At 39.9% G+C, this 23,921-nt stretch overlaps 1 protein-coding gene across 1 annotated transcript in view; it reads left to right on the top strand.

Moving 5' to 3' along the window:
• The window catches only part of LOC109463724 (mucin-like protein), a 31,674-nt gene that overhangs the window by 5,779 nt on the left and 1,974 nt on the right, over window positions 1-23,921 (top strand). The window contains exons 6-28 of the mRNA XM_019760573.1: window positions 243-374; window positions 3,016-3,135; window positions 3,910-4,040; window positions 5,000-5,267; window positions 6,341-6,441; window positions 6,741-6,834; window positions 7,271-7,441; window positions 8,251-8,428; window positions 11,403-11,637; window positions 12,208-12,349; window positions 13,032-13,172; window positions 14,240-14,499; window positions 14,891-15,059; window positions 15,344-15,610; window positions 16,631-17,003; window positions 17,424-17,623; window positions 18,886-19,011; window positions 19,694-19,813; window positions 20,335-20,472; window positions 21,228-21,353; window positions 21,766-21,891; window positions 22,182-22,382; window positions 22,866-22,995. Of these exons, the coding sequence (XP_019616132.1) occupies window positions 243-374; window positions 3,016-3,135; window positions 3,910-4,040; window positions 5,000-5,267; window positions 6,341-6,441; window positions 6,741-6,834; window positions 7,271-7,441; window positions 8,251-8,428; window positions 11,403-11,637; window positions 12,208-12,349; window positions 13,032-13,172; window positions 14,240-14,499; window positions 14,891-15,059; window positions 15,344-15,610; window positions 16,631-17,003; window positions 17,424-17,623; window positions 18,886-19,011; window positions 19,694-19,813; window positions 20,335-20,472; window positions 21,228-21,353; window positions 21,766-21,891; window positions 22,182-22,382; window positions 22,866-22,995 (3,949 nt within the window). The remainder of the gene's footprint in view (window positions 1-242; window positions 375-3,015; window positions 3,136-3,909; window positions 4,041-4,999; window positions 5,268-6,340; window positions 6,442-6,740; window positions 6,835-7,270; window positions 7,442-8,250; window positions 8,429-11,402; window positions 11,638-12,207; window positions 12,350-13,031; window positions 13,173-14,239; window positions 14,500-14,890; window positions 15,060-15,343; window positions 15,611-16,630; window positions 17,004-17,423; window positions 17,624-18,885; window positions 19,012-19,693; window positions 19,814-20,334; window positions 20,473-21,227; window positions 21,354-21,765; window positions 21,892-22,181; window positions 22,383-22,865; window positions 22,996-23,921) is intronic.

Genomic DNA, 23,921 nt, shown 5'->3' with positions numbered 1-23,921 from the left:
ACATTTTGAAACATTCGTCTGGCGCACACCTAAATCGCCGAACACTTCCCGATCAGGCCACGGTGATCAGGCAAACTTTGGGCCAACCTATTCCTAACCATGTGGGGGGGGGGGGTTGTTCGGCTAGTGTTTGAGGGGCCAAATTCGCGAATGTGTGACAGACACACGTTAACCTCGTATCACTGTATTTTGAATCGTGCAATTTTATTATTATTTCTATTTCTCTTACTTGATATAACTAGATGTGGTGGCCGTTGATGAATGTGCAACAGGCAACGGCGGTTGTGAGCAGACCTGCGTGAACACATTAACGTCCTACTATTGTACCTGCAACAACGGCTTCAACCTAGCAGCGGACGGACATACATGTAACAGTGAGTACTTGCACGTTAATTTTTTTTTACATTTGGAATATATCTGTAAACTGTATGATATTGAACCTAACATGATATTTAGAACAATGCACTTACAAACAATGTGTAAGGGTAACAAGAATAGTGTTAATCATAAGATATTCATGAGATATGCAACTATTCCAACACCCACTTATGTCTATACACAATAGAAAATTAATTATGTGAATTAATCTCCATCTGCTAGAATGTATTACCTACGACTTTTGCTTTATACTATTATCCAGCTTTTGCCATATTATACTCAGTATATGTGCATTTAGCCCCATGGGCATAAATATACAAATAATGATGAGATCAATATACTGTTGGTAATATTGATTATTGGTTAATAACAAGTTAGAGTCTATTGAGCAAATTAAGACAGAGTGGGAGAGAGGAGAGGGTGGAGATGGCCTCAGTTGGTGTAAGGCGTCCCACGGTGCCAATTTACTGATTTTTCAGGTCCTTTCGGAAAAATGCCATAACTCAGCCGTAGCTGGTCAGAAATGGTTCAAACTTGGGGGAAAGGCAAAATACAACTTGTTGAGTGTTGAAATATTACTTTCATGTTGTTATATTTCTTATATTTGCATATTTCTATGTCTGATATGATGCATAATTCTTAAACAGAAAACGTAAATCGAGGAACTATAGCCAACGTCATAGACAGATGCTTTTTGGAGGGTACATTCTTACATCTGTCACCATTTAGAAACTGTTTTAATATATTTGAAATATTATTCCTGCTTTTTATGAAATATGTTTTTGTCCATTTCAATGCCATAATTTTAGGGTAACCCTAACTTCCTTGCCCTATATCAAAAGACAGTTCATGATAAGCAAAAGGATCTAAACAGGTTTGGGTAGTTCAGGACATTACCAATCATTCTACTTTAAATCTGACATTCCCTGGGCATGGCTATAGTTCCTCAAAATGCTTCAAAGTTAAGATTATGAATCTTTACCTTCTTAGCAAATTCTAGCTGTCAATCACGTCGGTAGGCCAATTAGTCGTGTATTTAGCACCTCTATGAGACGTAATTATCTGTAATTTGCCCTTGCCAGAAGACAAAAGGTTGGCAGTCTTTTGTTATGCGCAGTAATTGTTCACTACAGCTCGGCCCAGCTTTCCTTTTTTTCAATATAGGTCTTGAAAGAAAATGTTTTACAGACAGTAACAAATTGACAACAATTGAATGAAAGGTTTATACGGCTCATAGCCTGGGTGCCAGACTGTTACCAGGGCTGCTATGTAGGCTACCTTCTCAATCCAGGGGACAGCATTTCCCTTCCGAAAGTTTTTTCACAGGGTCTATCCAAGGAGGTTAAATATAACCTCCTTAGTCTAACCAAACTCCATGGTCTCTTGGTATATCATATCTCCTTTTCTAACCGAGTCTAATAACAGGGCCTAGCATGTGTATTGAGGCTGGGAACTGTCTGGCATATAGTTTGAACGGGTCAATCCTGGGTGAATTTGCAGAGATTAGCTTTATCGGAAATAGTTGGGGCTATTAAACCTTTTCCAAGATGTTCCAAAGAATTTCTAATAACGTACTGTCCACACCCTAATGTTTTAGATACTAGATACTAAGATACAGCCGAACACTGTAGCCGACCTTGCTCCCGACTCTTAACCAAGGAGGTTATATCACCATCATGATGGTTGGGTGAGCTCGGGAGGCCATGTTTATCTGTTAGTGTTATAGGGAATCACTGTGGCCCACTCTCCTTGTCAGTTATCCCCATTTTTTTTATATTCGTGGCCCTTCCTAAAGGGGCCCTTTGTATGTCATGCTGGAGGTAACTTACATATATCTTCAGGTTGTTTGGGGGCCAGATTCAGATCAGAATAAATGTGTTGTAACTTACAGCAAGAGCTTCAAATAGAACTTGTTGATCATTGCTTACAGTTGTTTTGTCTGTGTTACTAGTATTTATGCAAGCCTGACATCCGTTCTGCTCTTGATCAGCCAACACAAAAGAGAGGGGTACCAATTAACTCCACAGGATGGAATTAGCGCGCAAATCAAATGTAAAACGGCAGGCGGGGCAGAGACACTGGGTTATCACTCAAACTGTTGCATATGTACAAGCTTCAAGACTGCATTTGGCTCATTACAATATTCAAGTAGGTCATTATAATATTAAATGAGATCTTTGCTGTGGTCAACCGTGGGACGCCTTACACCAACTGAGCCGGGGAGAAAGAGGCCAACATTTGGACCTTGTTTAGTAAAGCATACAGAACCATTCCCCGAACACCATACAACAGAACAAGGTCAAATAAAATTCGGGGGCCAGTCTTGCCGGTTTCATGCCCCACCTCTCCCCAAACACGGGACCTCCATTTAACGTCCTATACGAGGGACGTACCTAACCAAAGCTAGGTACTTATTTCCACCAGAGTGAAGTAAGGAAAGTCGTGTAAAGTTCATTTCCCAAGGGCACAAGGTCGTTGACATGGGTAGGATTCGAACCCGGAACCTCGTGGTCCTAAGCCAAACACACACACCCTTGGTGTTCGGGAACCATATTCGACTACATGTATGTATGACAGGAGCTTGAAAAAGAAGAGAGAAGTAAAACAGGACTTTTTTCACTGTCATGTTGCTTGCAGACATCAACGAATGTTTGGTGGACAACGGCGGATGTGAGCACACGTGCAGAGACACCGTCGGAAGTTACGAATGTTCATGTCGCTCTCGCCACCGTCTCGTCAGCGGAACGGAATGCCGTGGTGAGTACTCTTTCTCGTCTGCTATTTGTTTCAAGCACACATTGTTGATTAAGCAGACAAACAGGACCTGCACGAGATTTACAGGGGTTTTATCCAGTGTAATATAGATGTAGATTGGGCATATAATGAATAAACAAATAAATGTTTTTATTGGCCAAACAGTACCCATGCAGTCGCAGTCTTTATACGGCTGAATTGATGCAGGGTATCACATCATAAACAATACAAATCACAACAGTCAAATGACACACATGATACGTGATACATGACATTCGGCGCCACAAGGTGACGACTTTCCCCAACCGAAGTTAGGTACCCATTCACACCTGGGTGGAGTGAGGAAAGTTGTGTAAAGTGTCTTTCCCAAGGACACAACGTCGGGCACATGTCCAGACATTCCCTGCTACGACTCGGGATCGAACCCGGGTCTCCCCGGTTCATAGTCGAACGTTCTACCATTACGCCACCCGACGCCACACAAATAGCATGAATCATGAATCATAAAGCATGAATTATATTGCATTATGATCGAGTTCACCAAAGTTGCTATTGTAATGCTCCCACTAACGATTTAGTTTCTCTTATAAACTCTAAAAGGCTTTCGTTGTGTTATCGCTCAACAGAGTCTTGGTATAAATAAACCTTATTATGTAAACTATATATCTTTCCAGGACAACAAACATCAAATATTTACACTAAGCAGCATACACACTAAATAGCATAATAGATAGATAACTAGCTGTGCTGACGAGGTTCTATTTTCTATCTAAACAGAGAACGACATGTACCCGTATGGCGACGAAATCGGTCAAAAACACAAGGTCTGGGACTACGAGCGATGTTTGAAAGTGCCAACACCGCCAGAAGGCTTCCGTTTCTTCACAGAACGTTACTTCAACATGTGGGTAAGTGCAGCTTTTTAATGTCTTTTATGAATTTCTTTCATTTTCAGTGGTGGAACATTGCTGGAGAGTAGGTCATTGCGTAAAGCATCGTTTTTTTAGAATAAAAGGCTTTTATTTTTACATTTTTATGCCATCAAAGTCAAATCAGTTTTACTCTTCAGTTTTGGTCCTAGATCAAGATGTCATCAATAGAAAAAAAATTATGATTATGATACATTATGATACCAGAAGTACGGTGACTTTCATAAGGTCTATAAGTAACATACAGAAAAACACGTGGGTACAAAAGAATTAAAACCCTTGTCCTGCTGAATGCAACATTTGTCGTTCTGCACATACAGTACCATCTATAAAGCACCCTGTATAGGTACGATTTGGGGGTATTTCTTGTGCAACGCATCACACCGCAGGGAAACGCAACGAATGCGGAAGTAACTATGCCACCGCAGAGCAAAAAAAAAATTGGGGGTCTATGATCTAATTAAGACATGAAATTATTGACACATATTGTGCCAGGAATGTCAGCAGGACAAAGGTTAACAGAAGTACGGTGACTTTCATAAGGTCTGTAAGTAACATACAGAAACAAGTGGGTACTAATGACTTAATCTACATTTAGGTGTACAAGACTCTGAATGAATCATCATACATGCACAGCATGACTATATTGTTATTATCAAACATGATCTGCTCCCACATTTTCCACTGTACAAAAAAGCGAGAAGAAGTTGACCTCTCTATATTAGCTCAGTGACTAGAACACTTTGTATTAGCCTAGTACAGTACCCTTGTATGTTCTATATGTATGTATGTCTAAGTCAAGTAGTGCATCTCTTGTCTCCAATTTTCTATATACGTTTGTTATGTGTCTGTTATATCTTGACCTGTACCTAGCCCGTCGTGGCATGAATGTACAATAAAGGTATTTTTATTTCATTTCATTATCTTTATCGCTCCAGCTTTGTGACAACGGCCTTCTTTCATTCACGAGCATCGCAAGGCCCAACTCCCCCGTCCGCCTGTCCGATCCGCAGTGGTTGAAGCGGGCCGTCCTCGTCCCTTACCTCGCACGGTCCGACCCGACACTCTTCAACAGCCTTCCCCAGAAGGACCAGACGAAGATCTACTACAGCATCCACCTACAGGGGGACGGAGACAGCCACACGGAAAACATTCTGAACAGGGCGAGTCAAGACGGCAGGAGCACGCCAAGGTACTTTCTACCAGGTAGGCAGCATTTTTTTTATTGAAACACATGAAAGAAAATACAATACTTCGAAGGCTACGCACAAATTATTTACACTTATATATTAGAAACTTTATTTGCAAAATCATACCCGAAGGCTAATTGCCTGTACAATCAAGTATAATACTCATTGCAATACAGTAACAGGAGACAGGTAACAACTGTCTGGAAAAGCTTCTACTTCTACTACTACGCTAGCTATATAAGCTCCGCCATCGAACAACAAGTAATTAACAAAGATATAGTACTACATAATGTCACACAGAAATTTACAGACAAACAATACGAAGCAGACATCTTGTGCACAAATTTAATATAACTAATTGCGCTGTCCCACACCCCGTTCCCTTGACAATTTAAGGACTCAAGTGTAATATGCTAATGTTGTAAATCAGGAGGGTTCAAAACGGTTACTGTTATTAGGCAGAAATCTGAAGACATCATATCATGTGATTGTTTTCTTTTTGCCACCGGAATGATAAAAATGTAGAGCAGTCGATTACAACAATTGTGAAATGTTATGCCTACATGTATTTGAATTAATCCAACTGCGTTTAAAGAAAAAATGCGCACGTTGCAATATATTTCATGTCTCATAATAAAGTCTTAGATACGTCATTTCACTTCGTACTCTTGCTAACATGAATATAGCAGACGTACGCTATAATCTTACTTAAACTATGAATATTAATGAAAACTAATATGTACAGCTTCAACCTGGTTTTTCCTAGTGTCATAAGGAATACGGATTATTTTCTGTTCTTTTCAAATGTCTAAAGCCGATATAGGTATCTTGTATGCAACTTAAGTGGATATCTGTATAGTTTATACACAATGTTCATTTGGCAACGAAATGACACACATCCTCAATGAAGGTAAAACATCACAAGATAAAAGTTACACAATATGTGCAAACTGACAATTCTATTCAGTTGCTTGGATAACTTCTTTTTGTGAAACACTAACATTTTGTGCTAATCACCAAAGGGGGCACTTTGACAGAACCCCACAGTCTTCCCTCTGCTATAATGTCCGATGTTTCTCTTCACCATAGACTACCAGGCTGTGTGGGCAATGGTGATCACCTGGGCAAACCTTCCACCAAGCCTGGCCGCCTTCAGAGGAGAGAGACCGGTGCCGCTGAAAGTCATGAGGGTATGTATGGGCATATTACGGATCATTGCACATTATGAATGTGTCTACATGTATTTCTAAGTCATAACATGCTGTTATGCTGTTCTCCTTTCAGGAACAGAAAACATTCAAGTGGTCGGAGTCCTTGGTACATTTTAGAGTATTGCCTCCCACAGTAATTCGAGTATCAATATGGCCAATCTTGCACTGTTGCACCCAAGGATCATAAAACGAAGTCATATTTGAAATTGAATTTCTAAAGCATACATAAAGTACGTAATTGATAAAGAACTATTAATTATTTGATTTTTTCTTGGCAGAGAAACACCTTTCAACTGGTTATTTCTACCGATGGATGTCAGTCATTTGCCAATTTTATCTACCCGGCATTAAAACAAGAATGGTTCACGGAAGGTATTGAATTTCATTTTTTTAATTTCAAATAAATCAAAATAGCCACCAAAATATATCATGTTTCAATCCATGATCACTATGCAGTTCTTGTCTTGGCGATTTCCTAAATAATACTTATGGTCACGACACAACAATAAGGAGAAACCGTTGTTAAAAAAACTGCATTTTGCCCACGGTGATTTTAATGATATCCATCTTTTATTTACGTTCTCCTTTTAATTTGGTTTGCTCTCTACGAATTTAAAATAATTAGTAAGTGCATGTTTTGTTTACACTAAGCCTGCCAGTTGTTGTTTTATTCTTTTATTCTATCACTTTCACAAGTGATTATATTAATATATTAATAAAAATCGTTTAGATTTCACTTAAATATCGTGCTACTTACTTAAAGGTTTCTTACTTAATTGGCTGTTCCCGTGTTTGTTAACTTTTGCAGCTGAAGCGAGGATTGCCAGAACAGACAGAAGGAGTAAAATAAGATCATCTGAGATACTCAACCCAGCTGTTGCCGGCTACAGCGCGGGAAACGGGAACAGAGAAAACCAAGAGGAGATTGGACATGGGTCCAGAATGAAGACTCTTTTCCGCATACCTAGCACATATGGAGGTATGTAGCTTTTCTATTAGATTATAACTACTGCTCGATAAATAAAAGGATAACATTATTGCATTTACTTTATTTCATTTCAAAGAGCTTAACGCCAATGAGACTCTGTGATTATAGATAAATTGTCAATTGTTATGCTATGTTATGTTATGTTGTGTTGTGTTATGTTATGTTTTGCTATGCTATGCTATGCTATGTTATGTTATGTAATGTTAATGTTAATGTTATGTTATGTTATGTTATGTTATGCTATGTTATATTATGTTATGTTATCAGTGTTATGTTATATTATGCTATGTTATGTTATGTTGTGTTATGTTTTGTTATGTTATGTTTTGCTATGCTATGCTACATGTATGCTATGCTATGTCATGTTATGTTATGTTATGTTATGTTAATGTTATGTTATGCTATGCTATGCTATGCTATGCTATGTCATGTTATGCTATGCTATGTTATGTTATGTTGCGTTATGCTATGCTATGCTATGCTATGCTATGCTATGTTATGTTATGTTATGTTATGTTATGTAATGTTAATGTTATGTTATGCTATGTTATGTTATGTTATATTATGTTATGTTATGTTATATTATGCTATGTTATGTTATGTTATGTTATGTTTTACTATGTTATGTTATGTTATGTTATGCTTTGTTATGTTATGTTATGGTAATATGTAATGTGCTAATATATTATCTTATGTTATCCATCGCGAGATTCCATTTTCAAAACCTCTTCATTCCTTTTCTTGCATCAAATTCGCTGTCGATGGTTGATCGTGTTTGTTTGATTTTATTTTTGCTGCAGGGAACTTCAAATACGCCCTGCAGGAAGCTGGAGACACGTGTCCGAGTCAGGCGGTGGCGGAGTGCGGGGCGTGGCTTCGGCTCAACCCGGTAATTCCTGAAACACTCCCGGGTTACAACCTCGTGCCCGTTCCCGGGTCATGTCCCTGTACAGCCGAACAGGCCTACTTTGACAGAAGGTAGGTTATACTATTGACCTTAGATATCGATTGGGACTTATGTCTTCGGCTTGAGCCCCTGTTAAACATTCACGATTTCTGCCTCCCGAACACAAGCCGAAAGGGCACCAACCATGGTTGGTGTTCAATGGGGTAGGCTTTTGAGGAGCGCGCCAACTTTCATGTCAGATATATGATAACGTTTGAATTGCTTGCGGTAGAACAAACAGATTTGGTGACCGATGTGTATGGAACAACAAATTCATATAAGTGAGTTGAGTACATATAATCTTCGTGTTTCTGGCATGCTTTTGCAAAATTCAGTATATTTGGTCTGAACAATAATTTTTAGTTTTCAGGTTCGGTCTAAACAATAAAGTATTGACGTTCATGTTAAATTACACATGCTGCTTAACAATAATAACGCCTTGTGCATTTCTATTACTGTAACATCATTAACAAACAAGGGAAATCGTAGATTTCAAACCTCCGGGTTTTTTTTTCTATTGGTTTAGGTTATTTGTTTGTGTGTAGTATGAAAGTTATGTGCGTAATATGTTTGTATGCCGGTTTGATGGCTACTGACGGTTGGTTCGGTATGGACTGTTGATTAACGCAGCGTTCGAAATACTTTTTTGAGCAAAGTAGCACAGTGTGCTACCTAGGGCAAAAACTAGGTAGCGCAGCAGAATTTTAGGTAGCGCCACGCCCCCCCCCCCATTTGTCAAATTCTATGCACGTGTCGCAATACTATATTTCTTCCAATCATAGAGGTATAATACCTCCATGCTCTAATAAAGTTACTATTTTTGAGGTTTCAACTCTGAAGTAGGAGCTCTGGGTCGAAGCCAAATTACGGGTGCGTGATTTATTCTGGTTTTCTACTGAGAAAAATCGGGACAGTATTTGCGCCGGGCAGCCGGCCATGTACGCGAAATGGTACGCCCAGTATAGCAGCGATCTATTCATGTTTTATGTTTACAATTGTGGAAATTTTTTTTACAGAAATTTGATCACATATGCTTAAAAATATTGTTATACTGATGTTAAAAAATATTTTAAGACACTGAATCGCTGGCTGTGATGTGCAGCAGTGTACGTACGCCGCGTAGCGTGCCAGACATTGGCCGTGCAAGCCTATAGAATGCCCCACTTGCGACATATTAAAATTTCTGAGGCTTATCGTGCGTATCCACAATTATTCCCACCGTAAACATAGTCACTGGGATCTGAAATGCATACATACAGGATAATTTCCCTTCTTCAGCGGGAGTTTTGTTTATGTTTTGATCGTACACGTCAAACTGCCACGCTGGTCTACGCTGCGCGCTGGTCTCGGCTGCACTTCCGGGTTACATAAATCGACACCATAAATCGACAAAGAAACAAATATTTCCCCCCAAATTTATATTAATTGTGCACTTTTTCACTAGATGTGGCTATGCAGTCCTGGAAAACAGCGTTTAGTGCATATTTTCAAACAGAAAAATCGCGTCCCCGCGCCCTTCATGTTGCCGCCCGGCGATCTCAGCTGAAGCGAACAACCAATCAGAGACGCGTAACGCGGATACGTCATGCAAGATTTGCATACCGCCGCCCACCGCTTCTGCTGGCTGCTGCCATGCTAGCTACGCTCCGTACTTGAAATAAATTGACGTGTATCGCCGTATTTCTGGAAATAAATGCCGCGACACGAAGATCTAGCGCTGACTCGGCTTACACCCAGCGTTCAGCGTCACCCGCGCCATTACCCCCGCCGTCATCCCGCGCCGTCATTGCTGCGCCGTCACCCAACGTTTTTATCGGAAGCAGACACCCCTCTGTTTGACCCCTTTTGAATGGTAAGACCCAAAACTGAAACCTCCCCATTCCTTAACAACATGGTAAATTCCATTTTCAGCATGGCGGGGGTGTCCGGAGCACTTAAAAACCTTTTATTTCGACGCCCATAAACACATATGCAATTAAACAAAAACGTTCTGCATCATCTGCAGCCCAACAGCAATACGTATACCGAACCACAGACAAATCCGTCCAGCCGATCGCGAGAAACAGCTGCTGACAGAAATGTTTCGAACAATAGTAAAACCTCCTCGCGGAAGGATATCTCCTTCCCCGGAGGTAATAAGCTAGGTCTGAATAGTGCTAAAAAACTGAAATATCGATGGCATTCTAATGTTAAATTTTGCTTCTTATGTTTAGTTGTTCGTTTTGTTCAGATGATTATTTCCACCGTATGTTCTATCATTCCTTAACTAATCAATAAGTTTGTACTTTTACTGACGCAATGTTAATGCATTATAGTTTTGAGTTACTGTTATGTAGCTTTTTGGTGTTGTTTATGTACTTCATCACTCCTATGTTCAAATATTATTTGTCATATTACCTCAAAAGTTTGTATTCTGGTCACCATGGGCTACATTTGAAAGTAGCCTTCTTGGGTTGTAGAACTAAGGAACTACCCAAACAAGAATTCGGAGATCACAAACCTCCATGAAATATATGAGTTTTTGTAAATGTTTTTACACAGTACACTACACTACAATACAGAACAAAATAACACAGGTTTTTGTCCTGAAATAGGTCAGGCTGTCAACTCAGTACATGTAGGCTATTCCAGAGGGAGAACATCAATCAAACCGGGTAGGCGCGCTGCCTGACCACACGTGTTTTGCGTTAGAGGAAGTCTTTGACAGCTGGCGTTTTGTTGCATAAACCGGCACATCTGTTTTCCCTCAAAATACAAAGGTTCTGCTGCAGTACCAAGGTCAGCCACCAGGAGGCCCATATTTAACCTTGATCTTCGGCTTCCTAAGCCCTACCAGCATACCAAATATCATCACACTCCATAAAGGCGTTCTGAAGTTATGCATATGCTAACTACAAATGTGCGGAAACACACACACACACACACACACACACACACACACAGACGCGCCAAAAACAATACCTCCATTTTTCATGAAGGTAATAAAAGATTCACTTTCTATTGCAGCTACAGCTTCTCCGTCAAGAATTCCAGATCCTGCGCTACAAGCCGTATCAAGGTGCGCTCGTACGTGGGATCGCAGGTGTACCGCATGTGGCGGACGTGCTGTTACCAGCCCAGCTACTGGTACCGCCACATCGCCTACTACAGCTACCTGCGGCCGGGATGGAGACATGCACAGGCGTGGAGGATCGGCGGAGGGTCCCTCATCTCCGGGCAGCTTGGCGGGAACCTTGTGGTGGTGAGTTTGGATTTACACCGCATGAAACTGTATCTTTAAGCCCACCTGAAAGCGTGACAAAATATGCAAGGGCATAAACGGGGCCGTCATCTTTGAGAATCTGTAGCAATGGTTTAGCGGAAAATCTTCTATTTGTAAGTAGCGAGTATAAAGAGTGTTTCGACATGACTTAAAACGGATAGAGATCCGATTTGAGAAAATTTGGCTTTCATGAACTTTTTGGAATGTATGGGGCATGCACATTCTCGGTATTGTTCTTGGAACAACCTACTCACGAAAGAAGTCAAACCTAGTAGTTTTTACTAGTAGTTTCTTAGTAGTTATCAGTAGTTCTATGTGTACTAATTGTCTGTTTTTATACCATACGTTTCTTCTGTTCCTGCAATTAGCCCTCGGGCAAGAATTTGCAATAAACAACTACTATTGTCGATAAAATATTGTAGAAATACAGCTATATATCCACTGCAAGATGTGGGCTCATTAGAACATATAATAGGTCTACATGCTAATGACAAAAGTGAAGTTAACATTAGCATAACCATGGTTGTGATTTTTTTTAATACCTTTCAGAACAATGCGGCGCTGGATGAGGTAGGGCGGCAGAGTTGTTGTGAGGGTTCCTCCAGTTATCACTGTCAGCTGTTCAGAGAGCGCCGTCCTCTGTCTGTGCCGACCTGCGCTACCAGCTGTAGACATTACGACGTCACCTCAGGTAAGACCTGGTTTATATCAAGAGAGGCATCTTATTTTTCACTATTGTTAAAGGCAGACTTAATAGCAGAATCAATTGTTCTCACGTTTTGTAGATCCTTTTTTTCTAAATCTACGAAATCTAGCCTGATTAAATCGCTTTACGGTTGCTAGCCGCCCAACATCCAGCCGCCCCATTAAAGCCGCGGACGGCAGAGTTTGCTGATACAGACTCTACGAAGTCTAGGGGTGACCTTGAAAATAGTGTTTGTAATGTGTGAATAGATAGTTGCTAATAACTTTTACGCATTTACGTTTACATTTTCCTCTTTATTTGAGCCTTAAATGACTTTAGCTATTTCCCCATTTTAATTCGTACGTACGGTCGACACTATTCTTTTATGGGTCTGCTTGGGCGGGCACTTCTTAGTTACTGGATAATAAATCGTTTGATTCCTTGTTAATATGTAACTCTGTTACTGGATAAAAAAAGTTAAATTCCTTTGTCTGTGACTAAATGTTACAAGTTTGGTTGTTTTGTATCAATATAATGTAGTCATTCTGAAAATAACACTGGCCTCTGCTGTTAAGCCTTTTCAAAGTAGCCATTTTGTCCCAACTACCACGTGGCATCAACATTATAGGTTCATCTTTGTTAGGAAGGTATTTGAATTTTCTGTCTGAATTTGGACTTTTCTATGCAGCTCTCTCCTGGTCCAGATATGACCCGCATATCCGCACGTTAGACGGTGCAGAGTTCACCTTTAACGGCCTGGGAGAATACGTCCTTCTGGACGCCAATAGTAACGAGTACCAGTTCCAAGGGCGTACTGCGTATGCATCAGGTAACCTTTGTAGTTTTGTTTTAATCGATGAAATATAAAAAAATATAGTGTATTTGTATTAACTCTTATTCTGAACACTATTATGTTGGTAAATGTGCATTCTGATTATGTTTACCGAAGGAAAATATATTGTTTTTGCTCCATTTCTTCTTCTTCTGTTCCAAACACTAACCTCTGACCTGGCCAATGGCCTCTTTTGTTGACGTCTGTCACCATAGTAACTGGTGTTGGGTTACATAATGTTACAATTTCATAGCAGGCATTTAGACTCCTGTCACCGTATACATGTACATGTATGTGAATGGGTTTGAGTATTAAAGAATTAACAAAGCAGACCATATCCGAAGGTAAACATTATGCATTTGCTTTGCAAATGTTACTTTTCTAGTTGTTTTTAAGTTAACACTGAAGTGAATTGCAAGAGAGACAGTTATTTACTTGACCTACCCTTCCCCCCTTGATTTCAATGATCATCACTATCGGCTGCAATGCAGGTGACCGTAAGCTTTTGCCGATTTCTTTCTGTTGCCAGTAAATTCCCTGCCACATATTCACTACCTTTCCTCGAATTTGTTTCCGAACCATGTGCAAGTTGCCGACAAGGTTCGGCTGACGTTCGGGAGCAGTCCGGTCAGATTTCGGCCATCCCTACCCTCGAGTGTTTTAAACATTTCGAAACATTCGGCTGGTGCAGCCTGATAGTAACTGAATTCGAACACCATTGCTGGCGTTCGGCTAGTGTTTGGGAGGCCACATTCATGAATTTGTGACAGGGGTTTGATTTTATGGATCACATTCTCTGCAAGAAGTGAACTATAATATTTCATAATACAATATTTAAATAACGTATGGTATTTTGTGTACGGTTGTATTTAAAGACAGATTCTGAGTATGAAAGGCTCAGTCACTGACGAAAGCTAGTGAATACTAGCTGAAACGTCTGACGTTTTCAAAATCATATCCAGTTGCTTGAGTAACTGCTTTTTGGCGTATGGTATTACCTGGATGTCTAACCTTCATCGACGTAAAGGCACAGTTTGTATTTTGGAATTATTTGTATTTTCCAGGAACCAGTCATGCAACCAGCTTCTCTGCCATCGTGGCCTACCAGCGAGACCACCCACCTGTCCAGATAAACCTAGTTGCAGAAAACAACGTGCAGCTCTATATGAACGGCACTCTTGTGGACACCGGCTTCCCTTTTAAAAACGACACCTACGAGTTTGAAGATGACGACAGCGTTGCAGTCTACCCAAACCCGTCAGACCCCCCATCCGTGTTGATATTCTTCAACAACGCCCTGTCTGTCAAAGTCACTCCAGCTAAGGTATCTTACACGTCTTCAGGTTCACATTCACTTAGGTGATAGCTTGTAATTAACATGGACTTCATCAGAGTTCGTAATCTACAGAGTAAAAACTATTTTCCAACTCAAAGGAATTTGATCGGAATTTTCAAACGGATTTTACTGTCTTTAACAGCTTTTTGGCCCAGCACTGTAGATACATGCCTTTTTTCCACGTGTGATGTAAGCACTAGGTCAAAGTTGGTCAGAAGTCGGTACCGGCCCCCATTACCTCTTTAGGAAAGTTGCTAGAGATTTAAAAAAATAATAAGTATTTGTATAAGTATAAAAGTATTTGTGTTCGCTGCTGTGCTTTTGTCACCATCTGGGCTTGTTTTTCTAAGAAACAATACTCCTTTTTATTGCTCTCTAGTCAATGCTGCACTTTGAGTTTGCTGTACCAGACCAATTCAGAGGTAAAATATCGGGTTTGTTGGGCAACTTTGACGATGATACAGCCAACGACTTCGTTGCGTTTGACGGCACCCTCCTGTCTGCAGATGCGTCCGAGAGACAACTGTACGAGGAGTTTGGAGAGACATGTAAGTTTACTAATTATTTTTAATTATAAGTCTGTTCATTTTAATTTGATATTCTTGTTGTCATGCTAAACTAAGTTTTTCTTATTAAGAATGATTTTCAGGATTTCTGCGTAAAATGTGCTATAGGCACCTGATTTTACAACCGAATCATAAAAGGACGTTAAACCAGATGTGACATTAAAAAAATACCATACTCAGTGCGAGTGGATTTAACATATCAGTCCATTAGTGCTCAGATTTTACTAATTGTACAATTTATAAAGCATATCGTTATTTTTCTTTAGGGAGAGTCTCCGAAGCAGACGGACCAAAGAAGACCAGGTTTACGTACGGACCAGGGGAGAACACCGACAGTTTCAAAAACGACTCATTCGTACCACAATTCTCTAATGAGATGAACGCTTCCTCCGATCCACTGTACCATAACGCTACAGAAATCTGCGGCAGCCGCCTGGACTGTGTATTTGACATCATACAGACACAGGACTTGTCCGTCGGCGAAGCAGCGATTCAGACTCAGCAGAACTTTGATCAGGAAGTCTTTAACAGAGGTAGGGTATTATGAAAAGCTTAAACTTTTCTCCAACTCAAAATTTGACTCACCAGAAATTTTCGACTGAATCACTCTGTCTTCCTCAGCTATCTGACCCAAATGCTGTGGACACGTGATTTTTCCCACGTGTGACGTCAGCAAAGGGTCAAAGGTTGTGTGAAGTCGATATCGCCCCCCGTCCCGGTTGAGCGATGGTTGAAGTGCCCTGATGTATATGGCCTCTTTTATGCCTCTCTTGAAGTAATCCTGTTCGGTATCCAAGATTGCTGACCCCCTCCAGATCAATCAACGATATCGACTTCAGACAACCTTTGACCCTTTGCTGACGTCACACGTGGGAAAAATCACGTGTCCACAGCATTTGGGTCAGATTGCTGAGGAAGACTGAGTGATTCAGTCGAAAATTTCTGGTGAGTCAAATTTTGAGTTGGAGAAAAGTTTAAGTTTTTCATAATGTAATTTACCAACTCAGATGAACTTTCATGCAGAGGTAGGGTATATTGTTTTCATATCTTAATATCTAAAAAAATGCTGTTTATAAAAAATGCATTTAAACATACATGCTTTAAAGGAATTTTACGAAAGAGAGGGTTCCTCTGTAAGAGACAAAATACCCTAGAACGAGGATTACGAAGAATCAAAATTGCCCTGTGAGGTCGTGTGGCGTAGCGACAGAGAAGCGACTCGGAACCAAGAGGTCCCGGGTTCAAGTCCTGACATGCCACTGATCATGTGCCCTTGGGAAAGGCACTTTACACGACTCATTTAACTTATGTGAAAACGAGTATTGTCTTGTCCCCTGTGCTGGTGGCGGCATTAATATAAGTTGATAAAACTTGAGTGTGCCGTTACCACGTCTTGTGATTAGATGTAGGAATAAAAAAAAATGCCCTCGTAGACAAACATGTCTCTCTCCAATATACACTTTTAACTGATCTATAGTTACTGACTTTCAAGCACAAAAGCAAGCTGCGTATTTCTGCGCATTAATGATAAGTTTTCTTTATTACTTATCTAGAACAATTTCCACCGACGGTTGATGGCCCGGAGAGAGTAGTTGCTACGGTTGGTGACCTTCTTGAGTTCTCAGTAAGCGCGACTGACCGCAATAGAGTCAAACGCAGTTCCGAGAAGAACAATATTACGTTCGAGTTGGGGGGGAGAGTACCACCAGAAGTCAATTTCGTAACTGACGGCGACACAGCAACTTTCTCCTGGAACGTGTCATCAACGGAACCGTTCGATTTAAAGATTGACGTGACCAATGAGAACAACGCTACCGCACAGTTTTGGCCGACTGTGTACCTGTGCGAGTGCCGACATGGCGGCTTCTGTGACCAGGATACGGAAGAAGAAGGGAACTTTACCTCTCTGAGCAACGGAACTAGAAAGTAAGAATCACCACTCATAATGTACCAAATTCCCAAAATGCATATTGTACTAAGAGATTCTCCGTTTATACATTTAGTGGCAATGATAAAATCTTGGTATTAGCACAGTCATATATTGAAGGCACTATCATGGCTTCTAGCTCTATTCGACTCATGTACACGTCCGTCAAATAGATATGGAAGTCAAACACTATATTATTTTTCAATTACATCATAAGGTAACTGGAGGGGGGTGCACTGTAGGAATCAGTTAAATATTGGTATTTTATAGGTATATTTGGCGTAAAAAAAGTTTTAACTTGAGTGTACGTCCTTATTTGTCCTTTGTGTAATGTTAAAAAAGCATTCTCATCGTTTACTTACTGCCTTATTGAAATTATACAGCCTATAATGATGATAACAAAATACATCTTTTCACAGATTTGAAGAGTTGCCGTGTACGTGTACCGCTGGGTACACTGGGGAAAACTGCGAGAGCGAACTGGACGCCTGCGCGGAGAACTTCAACCCTTGCTTCGCGGGAGTACCTTGCGAGGATCTCCCACCTCCCGCCGGTATGGACGGGTACGTTTGTGGGGAGTGTCCGGCAGGATTTGAAGGAGACGGGCAAAAGTGTACAGGTGAGTTAATAAACATAATATTCAAGGGTTCTTCTTCATCCAGCAGTCGGATGAAGCAATCAGTGCTATATATGTAGCTACAATATGACTGACTTGAAAGATTGTGCCTTTTGTTTGTTTACATTTCTAGTAAAGAATATATAGGTATATGAAGGCTGTATAGTTTTCTGTCAAGTTGACGCAACATAAACGAATGGCTCTCTCTCTATTCACTTATCCGCAAATTTGGTCACTGTTCTCATGCGGTGAAGCGCACTCTGTTCATAGCACATTGCAGTGCAATGTATTGTGCTCAGCTCTGGTCCTGCTACAGAGCAGGAAACATTCATAGGCTACGAGTTGCTTATCACGATGGTCTTAAAATCCTACTGTCTCAGCCTAGGAGCACTAGTAACAGCGACCTATTTGTACAGACTCGTGTTGACACGTTTGACGCCAGGCGTCGGAAGTTGTTGTGTTCTTTTGCTTCTCGTCTGTTAGCGTCTGAGAACGCAATTGTCAAACTGCTGCTCCGCTCGGAGACCTTCTGCTCTAGCCCATTCTGGAGCCATTACTGTAGACTGGTCCGCCCGCCGTAAGGGCTCGACAGTCTTTTATCCACTTGTACCCACTTAGATGTTTTATTTTTAGATGTGTTTGTGTAATGTTGTCTGTCTGTGCTATGGGCCATTGAGCCTGAAATAAACAATAAATAAATAAATATAAGGAGGGGGGCAAAACTTTGTACGACAATTTTACTAATTTTATTATGCATACGTACGCCGTGATTGTAGCCACTGACTTTGCTATAGAAAAAGGTAAATGAACATAGTCAATGCATGCAGCTGTTATTTGCATTTAAAATATAGTTCTATATAGTTATTTATCTTTTTGTCGAAAAAAAGGATTTCAGCAATAATATTGATGGCGCTAAAGCGAGGATCATGAACAGTATAAATTCATTTCTAATCTGAGTGTTTTTTTACATGAATGTCTTTAAAATTCATTCAACACAACCTGACGACTTTCTGATAGCTAGTGACGGTGGAACATCGTGAAAAGCGTGCAATATTGGTGTACCCCCGTTATATAATTAATTGTACATATTAAATAGAGAGAAAGAGACAGAGGGAGAGGGGTTAGATAGATGGATGGATGGATAGATACATGTGTTAGATAGCTAGACACATTTCTATATCTTGTGTCTATTTTAATTTGCTAACCACAAAATTAATTTTGTTCAGGGAACAGGCATTATCATCTCTGTCTTAAACATTTTACAGACATAGACGAATGCTTTACCGAGAAAGGAGCGATATGCCACCATTTCTGTGTCAACACCCTGGGCAACTTCAGCTGCGGGTGCAGTGAAGGGTTCTACCTGGCTGAAGACCAGGCCACATGTATAGGTAATTGTCCATCTTATGACGACATCAGAAGACAATTATTTACCACAGTGTGCAAAATGATCCCTTACTTCCCCACCTCTCCCTACTACGAAAAAACAATTTTACTGCTAAAATCAAAGAACCCACGTATTATAGAAGAAGAGGGTAAATTCGTCTTCCATTGCCTAAAAATGAAGACAAACCGAGTAAAACTAGTACCATGTATGTTGTAGAATATAGTATAATGCTAGACGTAGATATAGTCTCACATACCACTGTATTTTCTTTCTTACGTTGTTTGTAACTGCAATTAACCCTCGGGCATGTCTTTGCAATAAACTTTCATATCTGTAAAGGTAAGTAGGGCAACCATTTCCAACTATTTATGAACGGTGTACTTCTGGAGAGTAATCATTTAAATGGTAAATAAATAGAGCCTACTCTATAAGCTAAAATTCCTTTATGATACCGCTATATCATGAAAGGAGCCTAAGCCATTATCATGTCGCTTTGTAAGTACAAGTATGGTACATACAATGGAAATATTACGATATTATTTGAAAATGAATGTTCCTTGAGAGGTTTGATTTAAACATTGTTTACCACATGTAAATATGTATCATTTTACTGTCAATAAAAGATATTTCATTTGTCAATAAAAGATATGTTGAGTTTAAAAAAATCATGTCGCTTTGTATTTCAGATGTGGACGAATGTGCGTTTTTGAACAACTGTAGCCAATTGTGCATTAACAGCAACGGTTCATACGACTGTGACTGTTTGGATGGGTTTACATTGTCTTCGAATGGACAGGACTGTGAAGGTAGTTAATTTTTTTTTTATTTCCTCTACAGTGCTGGTCTGTACATTTACAAGTAGGTTGCCCTTTACCTCTGCTACAGTGTAAAAAAAGGAACAACTCGTATACTGGCAAATGACACAGCAATACCAACTGGATCAGCTTCGAACGTATGATTATTATTACTGTCGTAGGTCACTGGCCTCCTTCACACCTAGATCATTTTTCAGCTACTAGATACAATTTGAAACTCAAATTGGTCCTAGACCTCTTATTCTAAATGTGCTTAATTTATTACATTACATTACATTATTTAGCTTGTTTTAGTGGTATTTGTTTTTACATTTTTTTAATTGCTAGTATTAATTAGTGTGTATTTTCATGTGTCTGTAGGGAGTCGGCCTCGGAGAGGAACATACTATTCCTGTTGCCGTCTCCCCTCAGAATTTTAACTTCTGTGAAGTGGAATAAAAATAAATGAATTACATTAAATACATATGTCCGTATATGTACGATCAACGGCTACTGTTATACATTTTTTACAGCTGCAAATCCCTGCACGTCAAGTAACAACCCCGGCTGCGCCCCGGAGACCAGCTGGTGCCTGGTGAACGACAGTGGGTCTGCCGTGTGCGTGTGTTTCAGGGGGTTCCAGTTGTCGGGAGACGGCGTCACATGTGAAGGTCGGTAAAATACAATATTACATACAGTTTGTCTTAAATGAGTAATAATGACTCACCAGGTGATGCTGATGTACAGGGATTAGATAAGCCCCTGCCACACATTCAACAGATTCCACCAACTTTGCCCCCGAATACCATCCAACCAAGCAAGGTTGGCGGTAGGTTTGGATCAGTCTGGTCAAATGAAAGCCCCGTCTTGCTTTCGTGACGACCGTGCCTCAGCCAGTTCTGAAAATTTCCACAACTAGTACATTGCCTACTCCCAACAGTCCCAAATGCTTTCCTGTCTACTCCCAACCATCTTGACGTCGGCTCATATTTGGCTATATGTGACAGGAGTATCATAACAATCTAGTTTGCGGCGTAATATGTGTTTTTTTTTCGAGCCGTGCGTGGCTGTGCATCACGTAAAAGCTGCGATGTAATATTTAACCATTGGTGCCTAAGGCAAGGAAAGGTAAGGTAAGGTGTCTTATATATCTTATATATAGGTAAGGTAAGGTGTCTTATATATCTTATATATAGGTAAGGTAATAAGGTGTCTTATATATCTTATATATAGGTAAGGTAATAAGGTGTCTTATATATCTTATATATAGGTAAGGTAATAAGGTGTCTTATATATCTTATATATAGGTAAGGTAAGGTGTCTTATATGTCTTATATATCTTCAGATACCTCAGTCTGTCATTGTTTTTTTTGTTGTTGTTAATTTTCTTATCCTCTTGACCTTTCTTATCCTCTTGATCCTGCAGACGCGGACGAATGTTCTACTGGGGACAATCACTGTAACCAGCTGTGTAACAACACACTGGGAAGTTACGAGTGCTACTGTGAAGACGGGTATGAGCTAACGGACAGCCTGATCAAACCATGCGAAGGTGCGTTGTTGTAATATTTTGTCACAATTTGCAATATGTATCCACCACATATTATGTAAAACACAATTAAGACACTTTTGAATATATCATATCATGTACAAATATAGACGTCATGAATGAAGTATGTAAGTATATTTCAAAATGTTTCAAAAAGAGAGAAGCCATTAGAACTTAGATCTATACCACTTTATATATATTTCTTTTTTTAGCATTGTATACCTTAGACTTTATGTTGGCCTTTCTTTATTACTATTGTTGTAGTACTCTCTAGTACATTGTACTCTGTACATCCGTGCATTTATCCCCCCGGGAATGAACATGCAATAAATAAATAAAGTTTCATTATAATACATCTTATTCTACATATGTTGCTAAATATTTGCATCTTTTTGACATCGCCGCTTTGTTACAGACCTCGACGAGTGTTTGGAGGGCACTCACAACTGCTCCACTAGAGAAGAGTGTGTCAACCAGGCCGGAGGTTATAAGTGTGCCTGTCCGGAGGGGACCGAACGACTTGACAGCCAATGTGTCGAATGTAATTATGATCATATCATTTATGTGAGCTGCCGTGTGATTAATGAGGAATCTTAACTCTGTTTGAAGTAATAAAAGTGCAAGTATTTGATGTGTTTTAAAAGTGTTGTCAGTGATACGTAAATAAAAAAAATTATTAAAGTCATTGGCCTGTGTCACCGCCTGTATGTAGTGGCTATGATAATTATGCATTGTTTGCCATTCGAAACGTGGTGCAAGGTTCTGAACTTACTGCCATGCTTAGCGCGACATCAGTGGCAGTATTTATTTACATGGTGTCTTCCTGTACAGTATTGCCTTCCAGCACTACTGGAAATACGGTGACAGAACAGACACTTCGTTCATCGACTGAGTCTACGACAATCCTACAAACAAGGCAAACGGACAAGATGTCAGCTTCCACAACAACGATCAGTTCTCGTCCAACTCCTAGCACAGAGAATCCACAAGAGGCTACAACCATGTCGACTATGGTAGCAACGCCATATCGAGGTATTTAAATCCACGAATAAATATTTAAGTCGCAATTAAATAAAAGCATACAGAGCGCATATGCCGGTTACATATGGCACTTGATAGGCCCACCAGTTTATTTGTCATTTTGTACATCATGCTTAGTCTGGACTGTTTACGAGTGACACCAACTATAGTTTTGTTTTCATTTTGCCACCATTGGAGTGCAGCCTTCAACCCTCTTAAAATCGAATAAAATTCTCAACAAAAACGGACAAAATGTCCCAACTACCCATTGAATTATAATTACTCATTCGGTTGATTTGAAGTTTTACACTTTCACCTTTGTCTAAATCTTACCAATAATTCATTATGGCCATTACAAGTTTTAGCTATTACCGATGAAAACCCTTCTAGGTGTAGCCAATTGTAGTTTACACTAGAGTCCAGGTGTGTTTCAGTCAGTGCAACAACATTTAACCTGGCCCAATGATTTTTAAAACCTGCGCGTTTTATTCACAGAGCTAACTACTGAAGCACCCGAAGAAGAAGTTGAAGAAAAGTTCCCGCTGGTCCAGGTCGTTGCCGCGAGTGTTGCGGGAGTAGTTGTACTGGTTGCCGTGACCATCACCACAGCCGTCTGCTGCAAAAAGTACGTGCAGATCAGTAGTGTTTTGATAATCAGGAGATAGGACTATTGTAATTCAGAAAAAAAGAGGGTAAGTTTAGCTTGGAATTTACAGGAGATGAAGCCTGAATTAATGCTGAAGTTCAGACGTATTAAAAAAACATTAAAAACCTCATAACATCTGAAAAAATATGTTAACATTAAAGTTATGAATAATGATAATTATGATAATATATTAGGGTTTCCCGTTGATTATGCAAGTAAGGTCCTTATTACAATAAAATGCTTATATAAAACTTGGAATATATGTTAAATAATGTTCATCAGAGTCCTTGCTTGAACACACACACACACACACACTCAAACACACACACATTCATAAATTATTGATAAATCGTGGTAAACCACATGTAAATAACCCATACTTACATTTAGGCAAATGTTAAAAAAAACAACATCGTAATAGTCTTCCTCACCGTCAAAGACAACCATTTTCCGGAAAATTTAACATCTACTCGTAAGTAAAAACATTCCCTTTATCCCCAAAACATGTTTCTGACGCATCAACATTTTACTAGTCATGGCAGCATTAGTTGATATGTTACATTTTTTGACAGCACACATTCATACAGACCCCTGAAGCATTGGTGGTAACATAATGATTTTTAAATGTAAATACAGAACTTGTATGCTCGGTTGGGTTAAGGCGGCCTAGGCTGATATCCATGTTCGAGTTCGGGCGTGTGTCTGCACGATGGCAACAAACATGTTTCGAACTCGAATCATGTTTCACCATGTTCGATATGACGTCATTCGAATAGAACGCGCGTTCGAATTCGGGGTTACCGGCGGTCATGTGTATGTTTCCCCTGTAAACCCGCGTTGTTACGCATTTTATTCACGGAGTATGACTTAAACGGCTTTACGCGCAGCTGAAAACAGCATAATTG

This window comes from Branchiostoma belcheri, unplaced genomic scaffold (assembly GCF_001625305.1).
Source record: "Branchiostoma belcheri isolate BF01 breed outbred unplaced genomic scaffold, Haploidv18h27 scaffold13, whole genome shotgun sequence".
NCBI lineage: Eukaryota > Metazoa > Chordata > Leptocardii > Amphioxiformes > Branchiostomatidae > Branchiostoma > Branchiostoma belcheri.
Note: the sequence above shows the minus strand (reverse complement) of the source record. Positions and strands in the feature narration are given on the sequence as shown.